Source organism: Lissotriton helveticus, chromosome 7 (genome assembly GCF_964261635.1).
Source record: "Lissotriton helveticus chromosome 7, aLisHel1.1, whole genome shotgun sequence".
Taxonomy (NCBI): Eukaryota; Metazoa; Chordata; class Amphibia; order Caudata; family Salamandridae; genus Lissotriton; species Lissotriton helveticus.
In genome coordinates, this window is record NC_136068.1 from 612,087,124 (window position 1) to 612,104,843 (window position 17,720).

The following is a 17,720-nucleotide window of genomic DNA, read 5'->3' on the forward strand; positions in this document are numbered from 1 at the left end:
AATCAGAGTTCAGGGAACACTGTTGTTGAACTCATGCAGGGGCTTGGCATCTCCAACGTTTGCCACTAATAGTGATCAGACAGTTGTGTGAAGATGTTATGAAACAAGAACAAGGAGACATTACTTGAGCTTCAACATCTGATTTTCAAAGGACCTGAAGCCCATTACCCTACAGTATGCATTCTCTTGTTTCATATATTGGTGAATGAGGAGTCTATTGGTATGCTAAGAAATTGTACTGTGTGAAGTTGTCATTTGACAGTATCTCTGCGTGGACAGCACTGGTGAGGCTTGATGTGAGAAGCTGTTCTTAGCTCAGCTACTTAAGAGGACCCCAATGAGGTCCACAGGAAACCACAGCAGAACCCCACTCATGTCTTCCGTTACACCCATCCTCACCTAATCCATTGGTTCATCTTCAGATCAAACAACTTCTAAGGTGGCTTTGCAAGTAGATCTTTCCTACTTTAGGTTTAATCTTTGGAATTTAGGTAAAGTCTTTCCTGCTCAATCATCATTAAGGGGATGGATTAATAAGGTTACTTTAACTTGTTTTGTTATAAAAAAAAAAGTGCCCAGAATGATCATTTTTCTTCTTGGTCAAATGTTCAGAAACAGTAGTCCAAATGATGGTTTTACCTCGATTGGGCTACTGTAATTCCTTAGTCTTGGGTCTTCTTCAATAGCTTACACTATGATTCGAACATATTCAGAAATGTGCAGGCCACCTGGTCTAGGGACTGAAAAACTGATCACGGATCCCTGCTCATGTGAACTCTGTGGGTTTCCAGTTCAGGTAATGTTTCTGTTTAAAGCTCTCTCTATTTATAATCAGACCATTTCTTTTCCTGCACCTAGTTACATTCAAAAGACATCTACTCCGAATGTTCCCACCAGATCTCTATGCTCTGAGTCAATTCCTCTTGCCCATATTCGTATGAGTAGTCAAAAGATTAGAGGCTGTAATTGTTTTTGTTTTACCTGAAAAACTTGAAACTTGTTTACAATCTCTCTTCATTCTGCTTAAGTTGTTACCCTAAAACTGCTCGAAAATTACCTTTTCTCATTATTTTAGCTCCTTCACGGTTCTGAACAGCAGCAGGACAGCCTGTATCGAGGTAATCATGTGCTATACAAATAATTAATCAACTAGCAAAGTGCACTACCATGTTTTACTACTTTCCCAGGCAGACTGTTTGTTCCTCCTTGAGCAATTTTGGAAAAGGGGCACCATACCTTAAAGTAGATGCAACAAAGCATACTTCTAACCCCCTATTCTGAAACATTATATGGGCTGTAGTGCAACTTGTTTTATGATGTAGGGTTACTTGAACCAGGCAGATAATGCCTCACCCCTACACCAGGGCATGCAATGGGAAGTGTCCAGCACTTGTGAAGTCATGTTAGGCTGAAGTTGGACACTTCTTGATGGCAGGTGCTGGCTATTGGTTGTGTTATGAGGATGCATGACAAGGGCTTGTATGCATATTCTGTTTGGGTATTATGAAGGTTTCGGGTCGCGTCCTCAATCGATGTCCTCAAACGTGGACAATGGTTACTGTGAAAATGCACGCAATCGCTGGTGTGAACCTACATAGAAAAGAAAGATCAGGGCATGGATGGTTAAGCCAGAGAGGACATTCACAGTAACTTCACAGTATCACAGTGAAAATGTCAACACCAAGAAGGAATGGTATGGTCCTTCTATTAGTCCCAAAGCATCCTTTCCTGCCAGTTTTCAGATCCCTCTTGCATCACGCAAGACAATTCCAGTTGTATCTGGTGCTGTGTAGGCCATTACTTCAAGAGTCTTCCATAGCCTGCAGCAAGAACTGGTTTTGGATACGACACAAGGCAAACCTTTAGTTTTTCCACAAGCAGGCTCCACCGGACTCTGTCTTCTGACCCGCTCAACCCTTTTTCAGGTATAGCTCTGTGCTCCCTCACGATGAGGAGCGTTTTTGTGTCAAGTCCTGGCCTTGCTGTTGCATCATGAGAGACCAGAGGAAATGGCGGGGTGAGGAGCTGGAGGTGGGTCGATGTCGGCCCGCTGCAGCTCTGCCGACAGCACCGCTTCATCCTCAAACATGGGGTTCCACACACTCTGCTTCGGGAGGAACTTTGTCACCCACAGTCCTCTCCAACAAACCAACATATCCAGACATTGGCTGCATGACCCAGGAGGGTTCCTGTAAACAAGAAACACAAGGGAATTACAATCCATGTCATTTGTAGCAATTTTTTTTATTTTTACCATCTGGGACTGGTTGTGTGTCACTATATTGTGGTCGAAATACCTATCTACAAAAATGTCAATCAATTGTACCGACCGACTATCACTTTATGGTTAATGTAAGCACATCCGGGTAATTATACATTTATTATTTTTAACTCCACATCTACCTACTGGAAAGCATAGTGGCAGTCAATATAGTCGATGTGATATTTTTGGGGCTTGATTTTCTGATCACAATATAACGGTATAACACTGATCAGGAACTTAGGGCTGTGATATGGGAGAGGTGTGGTGCAGCGGCCAGAGCGGCTGACTCTGGATCACAGGGCTTATGGTTCAATCCCTGGCACCAGCGGCAGATCAGCTCAGCATCATGTGACTCGGGGCAATAGCTCACTTAATCTCCCTGATGACCCCCCAGCGCCTTGAAACTCTTAAGGGGTGATATACAAACAGAAATTATTATTCTGATACATTTGAATCTTCATCTTAAATTCTATAGAACTCTATCACACTACATCACATTCGGTATTTTAGATCCAAAGAATTACGTTCTATGAGGCTGTTAGTGACACAAACTGATGGCTGGTGCAGGCACATGGAGGCGCCTGCACCAACCGTCCGAGAGATTATCCAATGCTGGTGAAATCCCAGCCCCGGGCCTAGGGCCCTGGCTCCTGTCAGTAGAGAAGATTTGAATCCTTGAATCTGCAATTATGAGTGCTACTGTGTGTGTCAGTGAAAGTGAAAAAGAGTCAGTGAAGGAGTGAGTCAGACTGAGTGAGAATGACCGCTAGGAAGAGTGAGTACGAGTGAGAATGAATAAGAGTGAGGGAGAATGACAGTGAGTGTAACTGAGTGTTACTGTCTGTGAGACTAAGTGGGACCAATTGAGGCTCAGTCACAGTCTGAGTGACTCTGAATGAGTCAGAGTGAGTTGGAGTGAGAATCAGAGAAACTAATTGAGCCAGAGGAAATGAGTGCGACTGATCGAGAATGAGTGCAACTGAGTGAGGCTAAGTGAGTCAGAGTTTGAATGAGTGACTGAGAATTAATGATATTGAGGGAAACTAGGTGAGAATGAGTGAGACTGAGTGAGTCAGTGTGAGATTGTAGGAGTCAGAATGAGTGAGAATAAGTGGCAATGAGTGAGACTGAATGAGTACGGAGTGAATCAGAATGAGTAGGACTGAGTAAATCAGTGGGATCAAGTGAGTCAGATGGAGACTTAGTGAGGATGAGTGAGAATGAGTGAAACTAAGTGAAAATAAGCTAGTCAGTGAGGCTGAGTGAGAATGATTGAGAATGAGTGAGTTGGAGTGAGATTGCATGAGCCAGACTGAATGGAACAGGCAGTGGCGTAACGAACCTTGAGGGGGCCCCCCTGCAAAGCACATGGAGGGGGGCCCCTCCCCGGAGGCTTGACTCGCCACCTATGTGTTGTATTGTTAAATTTATAGAGGGCCTACTACCCGTATGTGGAGCACTGAAGCGCTTGCATACATGAGTAGCAAGCTACAATATGTGTAGGGTGTGTGGTTGGAAGGGCGTTGTATTTATTTTGACGCTATGTTGGAAGTGTTCCCATTCCATGTGGTGCATGAGGACCACTGACTGGGGTGCATGCAGCCTCTTGTGCAATAGGATGTAGCACTTAGCAATGGCTTACGAGGTGAGAGATATGCACACTATTTTGTTTTTCATCTCTCTGCAGGTCCCTTTATGGTATTTATTTTGTTCAAATCCCATCTTGGTGATTATTGCATAGAGTCGTCCAATCTAAAAATACTGTGCCTACTCTTTAAAGTTAATGGTCCTGAGTAGGCATAGATTAAAGAGTGCACAGTGAGTGATGTAACAGTGAGAGAGTAGGGTAAGAGGAGCGACTACAGGGTGAGTGAGGTGGCCATATGTAAGTGCAGAGTTGGACGAAAGAATGCATTGTTAGTGATTGGCTTATTTGAGTGAGATTGCAGATTGAGCAGTGAGGGGGACAGGTGAGTGAAGTGTGACATGAGTGCAGGGTGAGTAGTGTGCTTGTGTGACTGCAGGGTGAGGTACAGCGTGAACAGCGCAAGTCACAAGTGCATTGCCAGTGCAGAGTAATGACTAAGTGCAGGATGAGCGGGTGAATGGTGTTACTGCATGGTGGTCAGTGTAAGTGCATTGTGATTGCTGTGAGTGCAGGTTGAGCGTAAAAGTGAAGGGCACGAATGAGGAGTGAGATGTCTGAATGCAGGGTGCATTCCCAGACACTTGATGTAACTCAGCATGTGATTGACGGCGGCGTAGGGTTTCAGGTATTGTTATTCTGGCATTCATAGGGATCGAGGATATAGGAAATAATGTGCTGATCGTGGAGCAAACTTCCAGTCTTATGATTAGGGTTGCCAGCTCATTATTTTGATGCCCCTACAGGACAAAAATAAGCATCACCTAAATCCGTATTTTCAGCATTTATCTTTGCATACTTCGAACAGCAAATATAAATAAAAACACTTTTAATTGTGTTCTCGGGCTGCCTGAATGATCCTTGACTGATAATTAAAGGGAACAAAGAGAGAAAAGTTGCATTACAAATGAATACATACTTTTTTATTTATAGCACTATTTAGTGTCAAGACAAGGTCGTTCAGTGTCTTTAAATAACACATGGCTGGCATTTTTCTTTTGGCAAACCTTACTTTATATTCCTTTTCATGAAATTCATTCTCACACTACAGCAGTAAATGTAAATTTTAAATGTAAGGAACAGGCAGAGTGGGGGCCCAGCGGGTACTGGAACCAGCAAAAAAAACTACGCCTAGGTAACCAGTTTACAAAGGTATGTGAATATGCAAATGGTCTCTGGCCTCGAGGCAGTTGCCTTCAACCCCCTTGCTTCTGGGCCTGGTACCTTCATACTAATCAACAGCCTTTGATATTGTCCATCATCAGACACTAGTACTGTGACTTGAGAAGCTGGACCTATAAATAAATGATCACCTCCCACCTCAGCGACAGATAAAGCTTTGTATCTAAATCAATATTTACCTCAACTGCTCACATCCTGCTCTGCGACATCCCACAAGAGTCACTCATTTCACTAGTCTTGTTCAACCTCTACCTTACCTGATCAGCGCAATAACCTCACTTGCTACAACTGTGCAGATGACATGTAGATTATTCAAAAACTAGGAGACCCTACAGGCGTCAATAGTCAGATGTTCTGTCTTTAAGGCACTTTACAGTTCCATAGAGACCTTCAAGGGGAAGGCACACAGCAGCGGGGAAGGCACACAGCAGCGGGGAAGGCACACAGCAGCGGGGAAGGCACATAGCAGGGGGGAAGGCACACAGTAGAGGGGAACGCACACAGTAACTACAAGTGAAATTCCAATGAGACAGAAAATGACACTCACTACTGTTGAAACTAGCACCTCAACTTGTCACATCTGCTAATTACAAAAAGACCACTGGTGGAGCAACATTCTCAGTACAGGTGGAAAACACTCGACCTCATTGCCAGCAAATATACAAAATTCTAAAAGTAGAAGTAAAAACCTGTTTCTTCCAAAGATGAAAACCACAATAAATGGTTCCCCTGACTTCAAAACTAATTAACAGAAGAGAACACTTCAGTCAAGCATTCGGGAAGTCACAGAAACACCACCATTAGATTGCACGAGGGGTGGATGCACACCGCACAGGGTACATGAGAATAGTGCTCAGGTAGCACTGGAGTCAAAACCATTTGATTCTATCACTGCTGAGTGGAATGATTGCAGGCTAGATGCTAATTATACCCTCTCAGGGGTGCTAAAATGTCACAGGACCATAACCATTGCACTGCCAGTTGCAGGCTGAATGGCAAGTATACGGATTGCACATGGTGATAACTTACTTGTAGTCCAGCTAAGTATTACCATTACAGATCGGAACTGCAATTGGACACTGTCTGGAAACCACCAACAATCCACCGGAACCAAAGCACTCTATATCAAAGAGGTTATGCGCCTAATGCATGAAGAGATCTGCCATATGTGGCTGCCATCTTCGAAGACTTTATGATATTGCTTCCAACCAGAAGCTTCCCCCTCCCACGTCATCACTGACTCATAGGACATGAATATAATGCAAACCAACCAGGCAGATCTCTTTCTTTGTTGTCTTTTCTTTCTGTTTACTAGACATATATGATTAAGAGTGCAGAAGACTTAATTGGTGTGATCAACAGAGGAGGTTGAAAGAAAAATGTTTGTGATCACCATATTCTACACATTGGACTTCTAGAGTATATTGTAGTTGTCAGCTATATATAGTCACAGCCCTGTGCCTCACTTATCCTTTCTCTCATCACACAGCAAAGAGCTGTGACCTAAGACACAATAACAGAATTATTCTGGTTACACATAAACAACAAACATGCTGACCACATAGGCTCACAGAAAACACATCCTTCCAGCCAAGCACTCCCATATGGTGTAGGGTGCAAACCATCCGACAATGCAATATGGCATTCTGCAGAAGTGCATTAAGCGCCATATAAATGCATCTTTGATACAATGCAATGCAACACACTGTCTATTCATGTGGCACAAAGTTCTTGCACCATATATTTATACGCCTCAAGCTACATCTTCTCTGTCCTTGTGTGCAAGGTTTTCTCACTCTCCATTTGCCACACTGTGGTTGGGATCCCTGTACGGCAGAAAGCAAAACTGTGGCGCTTCTGGTGGTGGGGAGCTACCAATCACGCCCCCAGTCAGATGTGAACATCCTGATATTTTAATCTTAATTGGCTTTGTGTACTTTTTGCTGCATATGCACGGTGTTGTGTAATAGTTTTATAATAAAAATTGATGGTGGGGACGGCTGCACTTTAATAACGCACCGTGCGCTCACCTCACAGCCGAAGAAATCCTGGCCCATATCATGCTGCTGATGCTACCATTTGGTCCCACTATGCCTCGTTAGGCTAGGGACGTGGAGGGCGAGATAGAAGACGGCAGCGACACCCTGAACGAGCATGGCCACGGGCCACGGGCCACCACCACCCACGCACCACTCCTGCCTTGGACAGACTTACCTGAGACCTGGCCTGCAGCTTCAGTGCAGGTAGGCACAAGAGGCAGCAGAAGAGGGGACCCGGGGCTAGTAATAATTAAATTCTGGCCGGCACGGTGAAATACGGTCCTTCTCAAGACAGTCTCTGGCGTGGCTGGGTCCTGGGATGCCTCTCCCCTCACTGGTCACACGTACGCCCTCTATGCCTCAGCCCCACCCTGCGGACTGCGCAGAGCAGAAACAACTGCGCACCGCGCACCCAACCCAACTTTAATTAAATGAAGAGCCCAGGCCAGATGCACGGCTGCCAGCCGAGGCGGCGAGGCCCAGGCCTGCGCACCAATGCATAGCTGCCAAGGTTTCAGATCGCTTTTGTGTGACATTTTCATTATTTCACTGTAATTATGAGTGACATTCAGCGACTATGAGTGACACTTTCTCACGAGCAAAAATCAAGCAATGAAGTTGAGAGAAATATATAAATATCAGAAATTAGATCCATTTGAGCAACAACCAGAAACCCTAATAATAAAGTTGCAAAGCACCAGAAATGGAAGGGCACTAACCAACATGAAACATAGAGAGCTCAGGCCCCAAGCAGGCTACATAGTATTAAGTCTCATCTTCCATGCTCACAACAATACTAGTGTGCACATTAGTGTTATTAAAAACGTTAACTAAAAGTACAGAGACATGTCACGAAGAACGGGGCAGCTCTGCAGCCAGCACTTGACTAACACTTCATAACCTTCCGAATGACGTGACATTCCAGATGTAAAACAAAATAAAAAACAGATGATAACGTTCTTTTATCTTCTGATTCTTCTATGTAGTATGGTGGCTGTGACAAAAAACATTCAGTGCAGGGAAAGGTAAAGGCTTCGTTATGTAAAAGTATGTATTTCATACTGATTATTTAAATTGTCTTCATTTTAAAGTGTGTGCCCCGTTATGTTATATGCAGTCAAAGGTACTCTGCCTGTACCTCACACCCGGACACTGCTCACATTAATGCCTACCAGACATTGGGACCCATGTTAAAAGTTTAAAAGTAATATCTTAGACGATATTGCCTTACACTGATGGCCTGCTGTTTTTTACCACACAGTGAACGTGACACGATAATGCTCATTCATCTTCTTAAGTCAAGATTGGTTATTTTGGGGTCTGTTAGCACCCCAATCCTTCGTGCACCCATGTCTTCCAGTGAACTAATTAGATGAAGTCGTCAGGGATGTATGACGGTACAACGCGTGGTATTACCACGCGTACCGTTACAACGCAGGTTTTACAGCGCAAGTCGTTACAACGACTTGCGTTGGGGGGCGCTGGATAGTGAATAGTTTAATTTACTATTCCAACTCCAGTCCCCGTGGATAGTAGGGAAGGTGTTGGATAGTAAATTAAACCATTCCCTATCCTAGACCGCCCCCCAGCGCAATTCGTTGTAACGAATTGCGTTGTAAAAGTTGCGTGGTAATGGTACCACGTTGTAAAAGTTTCGTGGTAAAGGATGTTCCCCAGACGTCAGCAATAATCCGTAGTTTAGGAGCAATGCTTTAAATCTCAGAGAGGTGGTCACGCTAGTTTCAAACCTAGACCTTGTAAGAACTGAAAGCACGGTCGGACCCTTACAGGAGCACTTCCCAGCCCCGCCCCGGCATGCACACACCACTGCGCAGCCTGCCTCTGGTCAGAGTCAGAGAGATAAATAAATCTAGGGTAATAATTACCTAAGTCTTCGGACAGTTTGGCATAGCAAGCCACGATCCTGGCCACCAGCGTCATTAGGCTGCGGCGCTGAATCGCGCCATCTAATGAAAAGCTGCAGGTAGAGACAACAAAATACCAGCTGCAAAGTTGATAGCGGTGCAAGCAGCAAGGTGGTCCAGACAACTTCCTGTTCTCATAACTGCCTGCCCGCTCCACCGCAGGCCCACCTACAACTTGTCTCTCGCTATGCTCATTGGCCAAATCATGGGACACACACTGTCTATTGCAGTCCGTGAGGCCAACATGTAGTTAAGAGTCCGGGGCCCTTAATTGATGATGAAGATGCCTTGGACGGCGTACCACCATTTAATTCATGAGCCCGAGTGCGCACCATTTAGGCTTGATGGCTTTGCTGAGAGTAACGGGGCCCCCTGGAGCGCTGGGCCCCCCGCACCGCGGGGGCTGCGAGGAGCCTTTGTTACGCCCCTGGGAACAGGGAGAGACTGGCAGAGATTGAGTGAGTCAGAATGAGGGGGAATGAGTCAAACTGATTGAGAATAAGTGTGACTGAGTGTTTCAGAGTGAGAATGAGTGAGAGTAAGTGAAATTGAGTGCAAGTATAAATGAGAATACGTAAACGAGTCTGAGTGAGAATGTGCAAGAGAGTAAGACTGAGTGCAAACGAGTGTGAGAGAACCCTCCGCTAACTGGATTCGAGCCGAGGATTACACCCCATCGCTTTTAAAGGCCACCAGCCACCACTGGTTTGAGGTGGAATGAAGACTGGGCAATCCTGATATTCGACAACCGTGACACCCAGCAGCAATGGACTCTTAAGAACGACGTTTGAGTCCTGCAATTATTAATTTACTTACATATTTATTTTTTAAAGTGTAAGTACGTAGTAAAAGTTTTAATGATTACTTTCTGGTAGAAGGACCAATAAAAAGAAAATCACCCACTCTCATCTATCGAATGAAGCTTCACAGCATCTGCTATAATTTTCATGCCAGTGTTGATGTCCATCACAATTTTTTCCCCCACACCATGTTTTACAGAGAACCCCTGGTAGACCAGCACAGAGACTACAGGTACAAAACAGACTTGAGGGAGAATGTCCAGGCAGATTTTGTATTCTGCTCTTGCACTTATTCTGTTGAATTCAGCACTGCCCACCTGGGTCCTTATTACAGGCATTTGTGCACCCCCCCAGGGCACTTTCGTATTACACAGGGGGCAGCAGATGCTTGTGCAGCCCCTTATGTAATACCGATAGCACTGGCACACATGTAGCACCAGCGCTATGGCGAGAGTACATTCCCTCATTTGCATGGACATGTGGCTCCATGCAAATGAAGGAATCTCTTTGTCTCTATGCTTGCACCGCATTACCGACATGGGCACAGTGGCAAATATGCCTCTCGGAGGTGTGATAGGGCGCGCAGGTCACCCGACTCATAATTTTATCATATACGCATTGGGCCCATAAATTCAAATTACCATATTTGAATCGGGTAACCTTACACTCCACTACCTGTAACCCTGTTCCTTCCTATTTATTTCCAGTGTACCCAACTTACCAATCCACTGCTACGGGTACCTATGATCACACTGGATCAGGGAGCTAGCTGTAAAAGAAAGGCAGACACCAAAATACAAAAATACTATTTACTCTATTTGCACTCATATAATAACCACAGACTCGGGAAGTGTTGAAACCGTTATCTAGTTTTCATCAAGTTCAGAAAGCATAAGGTTCACAACAAGTAAACTGTCAATGACTAAGATTATAAAGAGTATAAACGTGGTGTGGGGAGGATCACCTACCCACCAAAATGCGCGCACAATATAGCATGAAACACGCTGGTTTCTTCATCAGGTTGAATTTTATTCAATTCGACAATTTTTAATCCATTCCAGGATCTTGATTCAGTTCAAATTCAATGTTATTTGCAAACATAATCTTTCTCTTATGGCGCAATTACCAAGGTTGTTCACATTTTTAGCAAAACCCAATAAATTTCGGGTCAACAACGAATGACCCTTCATCAGGGTTCTGTAAAGAAATGAGACAGGACCTGATCAGATACTCCACTGAGTAATACATGTCAACACAATCAAATGTATAATACTGTAGCTATACACAACCTCCCTACATAATTATAAAGTGCACACAAAGAAAATGTGAAATAGTGAATGGGTTTTAATTTAACGGTAGGTGAATCACGTGTTCTAAACATGGAGGGATGACATAACGTGCAGAACCTTATTCTTTCACTATAACACAAACAAAGTTCAAAACTTTATGAGCAAACACTGTAGTGTGTTCGGGTAGACTCGCTAACATCATGGTAACGCGCTCGATGTTAAAGGATCGAGGAATTCAATGCGCTGGTTGCGATAGCTTACCGGGGACAGAGTCTCCACTCTTTTCGTGAACAACAGCTATGCGGAAATAAGATTTACGTGCGAGATACAAATAAAAAAAGAACAGACTAGGTCGTTCACGTGATCGGGATCACAACCAATGGGTGCGCGCTGAATGAATGAAGTCAATGTCATATGATACGAGTGTAGCGGCTTCAACAGGAAATGTGCAACAATTCGTGAACAATAAAGATACATATTACACAACATCTATCCACCAAATAATAATGCACAGTTGTGAGAAATAACAGTAATAATGAAGCAAAACCTAAACAAAATATATCACATTGTGAAAAATAACTGCAGTTCATGAGACACATGAGTTATAAGTAAGTTATGGCTTCTAGTAAGGGAACGCAGAATAAGTCTATAGTCAATGTGGGTTGCTCTTGACTGGATTATTATAAAAAGCACGAATATTCTATCCGATCATTCAACCCCATGGGCTGGGTGGAATTCAATTTTTTAATCCAAAAGTATTCAGCCCTTAGTCTTTGTTTAACGGGATCCTTGTCTCGGTATTGCAGAATGGTCTCTAACACCATGAAGCGTAATTGCGAGATTTGGTGTCTTGCTTCAATCCAATGGCTGGCTACTGTGGATTTCATATTTGCGAGTCTTATGTTGCTCCTATGTTCTGTTATACGTACTTTCAATTTACGTTCAGTTTGGCCCACGTATGTTTTACCACATGGGCATTTTATCAAATAAATGCAATTCATGGTGTCACAAGTACTTGTGTGGTGCAGTTCAATTTGATAACCTTTCGTGGGATGTGTCAATTTTTTCCCAGTTATCACATTACTGCAATGAATGCAGTTTTGGCATCTTAACATACCTCGCCAGTTTGTATTCTCTTTGTGTGGTGTGTTGACAATTTCTTTTAAATTTTTTGATCTCTGAAACGCAAACGTAATTTTGTCATTATACAAACCGATGAGATCAGGTTCTGATTGAATCAATGGCCAATGTTTGTTGATAATACGTTTGATCTTATTGGCTTCAGTGGAATATTTTAACACACACACTGTTTTTTGATCTTGAGACTTTGTTTTTTCTTTCAACAATATTTCTCTGGGTTGCGTTGCTACTTTTGCCAAGGATGAATCGAGGATATCTTGAGGGTAACCCCTTTGACGATATTTTAACGCTTGTTGTGTTAAGGATTCTTCCAAATCTGCATTATTGGTTGTAATTATTTTCAGTCTTATATATTGAGAGGTTGGTAAATGTTTTTTGAGTGGTTCAGGATGAAAGCTTTGGAATAGAAGGCTTGAATTTCTATCTGTTTTCTTTGTGTGTACTTTAGTGCTGATTTTATTGTTGTGTAACATTACTTTCACATCCAAAAATGCAATGGTTTCTTTGTCAATATTGTAAGTGAATTGTATGCGCTCATTCACGGTGTTCAACATCATGATATTCTTTTCCAATTTTTCTCAAGAACCTTTCCAAATGATGAAGATATCATCAATGAAGCTTTTGAAAATCAAAAGACCTTCAGTCCAAATGGGATTCTCCAAAATGTGCTCTGTCTCAAATTTACACATGTAAATATTGGCATATGAGGGTGCCCCCCCAAAGCCCATAGATGTTCCATTGCATTGATTAAAAAAAATTCCTTGCCACTCGAAATAACTGCAATATAATGCGAATTGCATTAATTCCATGATAAATAATCTCTGAGTTTCTTCAAGATCACTGTTCAAAAGACTCCACTCAAGAGCTTCAATGCCCTCATTGTGGGGAATCGACGTATACAAAGCAGTTACGTCAATCGTACATAGCCAGTATGTCATATTTTCCTCAGGTTCCACTGTCTTTAGGAGATTTAAAAATGCTGTGGTATCCTTTATGTATGTTTTGTTTTTCTGCACAATCGGTTGTAGAAATGTGTCCACAAATTTACCGATGGGTTCAGAGATGGATCCGCAGGCCGAAACAATGGGTCTAAAAGGAGGATTAATAGAATCTTTTTGCATTTTTGGCAACATATATAGTTGCGGTCTTCTTGGAAATTTCATTTCGAAACATTTGTGGGTTTTTTGGTTGATCCATTTCATCTGTAGTGCGTGATCTACAATTTTTTGAAGAATCAATTGATATTCAAGTGTGGGATCTGACTCCAAAGGTAGATAAATATTTTCATCAGAAACGTGGTTGTAAACACTTTTGTTGTAAAACTCTGTGTCCATTACGACAAGGGCTCCTCCCTTGTCTGCCTTCTGGAACGTCAACTGTTTCTCTCGACTTAAGTTCTTCAGTGTATTCCATTCTTTGGAGGACAAATTGCTTTTCTTCGGTTTGGTGAAGGGAATACATTGGACTTCTGATAATATTGATCTCTCAAAAGCCTCAATGGTCTTGTGTGTAAATGGTGCGCAAAAGTTACTTTTGGGTCTGAAATCTTTATCCCATGTGTCTTCTTTTTGCGTGTCTTGGATATCTTTAAAGAAGAATCTTAATTTCAGCGACCTGAAGAATTTAAACAATTGTTTCAAATGCAGTACAGTTCAGCTTTGTTGTGCTGGGTCACAGGTCGGTTCCCATAAGCATCTTGTCTGTGGCAGCCAGCTGGCTGGGTTCCACTGGTACAAGGTTTTCTTCCCTCTGCTAGGATGACATGCGCAGTAGGGACTTCTAAGATGGGGTAGTAAACGCCTCCCAGGCCCAAAGGATTCGATTAATAAAAAAGTAAAGGAAAACAATTTAGGACATAGAAATAAATGAATACACTGTATACCAGGAATCCCTATATGACTCCCCTTACTTTATACTAACTTATAGCATTAAGATTAGTGCAAGACGAACAGCAGTGCAAAAGCTGCAGTGCAAGCTTCGGCATGTGAGAACACAAAGCGGCCATTTTAAAGTTAGTGCGCAAGCGCAAAGATTCCCACCAGAACTGCGAGTACGTCACGTCACGTGAGTGTGACCAACGCATGCGCAGAAGAAATTCCCGCTAAGCAGCGGCGATTTTAGAGGCAAGCGTATTACGGTTAGTAAAAACATATGCAAGCTTCTCTGGGACACCCAAAATGTAAGAATAAAGGGGAAATTAATAAGACAAACAGGTTGATTTAGTTCATTAAGGTTATTCGAGGTTCATGATTACAAGCAAGTTGCTTTACGTGCGAATCCTTCCTCCATCAGGTGCACTAAAAGTGCGCCACAAAAGGTGGTGCACTTTCAGTGCCCCTCCTACAGGCAGCCCTCTAGAGGGGAGAAGTGAGGTCCCATAGACCCCCAGACATCCCCTTGCAGGTGGGTGCAGTCACTCAAGGCACCTGCAGGCAAGAGGATCTCTCTCCCCCCTTGAAAGTGCAGGCAGGTTGCCACCTGCACAGAGAAATGCAGAACACCTTTTAAACAGCAGCTCCGTATTGCTCTTGAATGAGCAGGGACGCACTTTCCCTGTTTGCACCCGGCGCACCTGCTTTAAGGTACGCTGTGGCGCAAACAGGAAAAGTGAGCCTTATCTGTAATAGGGCCCCGGACTGACCATCGTGAAAAAGCTCTCACACACATAATAGTTCTGTGGGTAACAATAGCTTCTCCCAACTAATTTTGCTTTTATTTTGTTTGACCAACATTTCGTTCTCATCTGCCAACATTCCCTCCACTAAGACCTCCTTTTATAGCCAGTTTAAAAGCTTTCTATAGGTGAAAGCCTCTTGGAGACTATACCAAAACCTTCCAGAGTGCTTAGAGCTTTCTCATTGCATCATTGGTATGATTTACTGTCATTTTCATTTCCATGCTTCTTATTTGATGGCTTTTCCTTCTTCCTTTTGATTGGCTAACTTGTGACCTCCCACTGCTTATATTTAAGAAACAAATTTTTTTCATTAAGCACTCCTTGACAGAGAAGCGTTTTCTTTGTGCCTTACACTCTCTCTTGTGCTGCTTCCCTTTCCCTTTAATACCCATAACCCCAATAGTTCCCCTTCACCCACGCCCTACCCTATCCTTTGTTTCTCCCCTGCCTGTCTCTGTCCTTAAAAAATGCTTTCATATGACATGTTTCTATATTTTGGAGGGACTGGCACCTAGTAATGCTGTCAGGCCACTCTGCACACTAAAAGCAATTTTGGTTGCCTCTAGTACTCACTCACTCCCGTCCACTTCTGTTCCCCACATTTGCTCCCTTACCCACCTGAGTGGTTCTTTATACATTTGTTTTTGGAGGGTCTAGCAGCTTCGGGTGGTGCTTCAGTACCAAAAAGTAGTTTAGTGCAAATAAAATAAAAAAATTTAAATGTACTGATTCAAGTACATTGCCATCTTGGACTGGTGTATATATATATTTTTAAAAAAGGTGTCTCCATCATTCTGCAAGCACACACATAGAATTGCACAGTTAGCACTAGTGGCCGCGTCCTTGTGTCTTTTTTTTTTTCCCTCGGCAAAAACCATTGCCAACTACAACAGGTAAACGAGGCAAGACCTATTGGCTTTGCCAAATATTGTTTCTCTGTACCACATGTCACTGTATCCTGTTTTAGCTGCACCTTCCTTTTGATCACTCATGCCTTTCATTTCTAATCCTACGTTTTATAACAGTTTGTCCGCAAATGCTTTCTGATCTTTCTTACTCTTTCTTTTAACTCTTCATCCTTTAATCATTTTAGTGATTGCATGTCAGAATATGAAGGTACCAAATATCGTCTTGAGAATGTCAACTACCACCATATTGTCATGTTAAAGTATATATGGGCAAGTGTAGATTTACTTATTCGTATATATATATATATATATATATATATATATATACGATCCATCACCAACAGCCGCTGCCGAGAGTGAAGAGGCCACAGCAGGAGAACAAGTGGGAACAACCTTTATTCAGTCCGCAGCAGGTAAGGATACAGTGCACACCCGCTGTGTATATATATATATATATATATATATATATATATATATCCAAACACCAAAGTTGCCTGTAGTGAGGGGTCCACGCAGGTTACTTACATTAGCCAACTTCTTTAACCCCTTCCACGCTCATGACGAGCTGGGCTCGTCATGAAGTAGCCTCCTCGCACGCTCATGACGAGCCCAGCTCGTCATGTTGTGTGGGATTTCCGATTTCTCAGCACAGCAGGGGAATATGCTGAGCATCCATGGGGTTAATAGAGAATTACATTGCAGGCAGAGAAAAGAACTTCACATTCATAAAGTCCTGCCCGACGCGTTTCGTGCGGAGCACTTAGTCATGGGCTGCGGGCTTGTAAAAGAGTTCCAGTCACAGCTGTTGTATAGCACTGTTAAATTGCTCAGTCCCTGCCCTGATGGGCGTATCCCCTCGCATGGCTCACTGGACTTTGTAGTGCTAATGTCTTTCCCAAGTGGGTTGCAAGTGACTGGACCCAAATTTTCACCTTGTCTTTCCACAGTGGGTAGCGTTGTAACATCTCCTCCACTCACAATGCTGTTCATAATTCAATCTTGGGCTTCTCCTGCTCCCTAGGCCGTCACGCCGCGTGGCGCCACAGCGGGACTGTACAACGGTACAGCGGGACCTCCCTCGCGGCTCAGACTGCGCCGCATTAAATCCAAACACCAAAGTTGCCTGTAGTGAGGGGTCCACGCAGGTTACTTACATTAGCCAACTTCTTTAATAGAGAATTACATTGCAGACAGAGAAAAGAACTTCGCATTCATAAAGTCCTGCCCGACGCGTTTCGTGCGGAGCACTTAGTCATGGGCTGCGGGCTTGTAAAAGAGTTCCAGTCACAGCTGTTGTATAGCACTGTTAAATTGCTCAGTCCCCGCCCTGATGGGCGTATCCACTCGCATGGCTCACTGGACTTTGTAGTGCTAATGTCTTTCCCAAGTGGGTTGCAAGTGACTGGACCCAAATTTTCACCTTGTCTTTCCACAGTGGGTAGCGTTGTAACATCTCCTCCACTCACAATGCTGTTCATAATTCAATATTGGGCTTATCCTGCTCCCAAGGCCGTCACGCCGCGTGGCGCCACAGCAGGACTGTACAACGGTACAGCGGGACCTCCCTCGCGGCTCAGACTGCGCCGCATTAAATCCAAACACCAAAGTTGCCTGTAGTGAGGGGTCCACGCAGGTTACTTACATTAGCCAACTTCTTTAATAGAGAATTACATTGCAGGCAGAGAAAAGAACTTCGCATTCATAAAGTCCTGCCCGACGCGTTTCGTGCGGAGCACTTAGTCATGGGCTGCGGGCTTGTAAAAGAGTTCCAGTCACAGCTGTTGTATAGCACTGTTAAATTGCTCAGTCCCCGCCCTGATGGGCGTATCCACTCGCATGGCTCACTGGACTT

The 17,720-nt window shown here is 43.5% G+C and overlaps 1 protein-coding gene across 1 annotated transcript in view; it reads right to left on the reverse strand.

Moving 5' to 3' along the window:
• Positions 1-587: 587 nt before the first annotated feature.
• HRH2 (histamine receptor H2) overlaps positions 588-17,720 on the reverse strand; it is a 744,552-nt gene continuing 727,419 nt past the window's right edge. Inside the window, exon 3 of the mRNA XM_078650619.1 lies at positions 588-2,189. Within this exon, the coding sequence (XP_078506745.1) occupies positions 1,991-2,189 (199 nt within the window). The 3' untranslated portion in view covers positions 588-1,990. The remainder of the gene's footprint in view (positions 2,190-17,720) is intronic.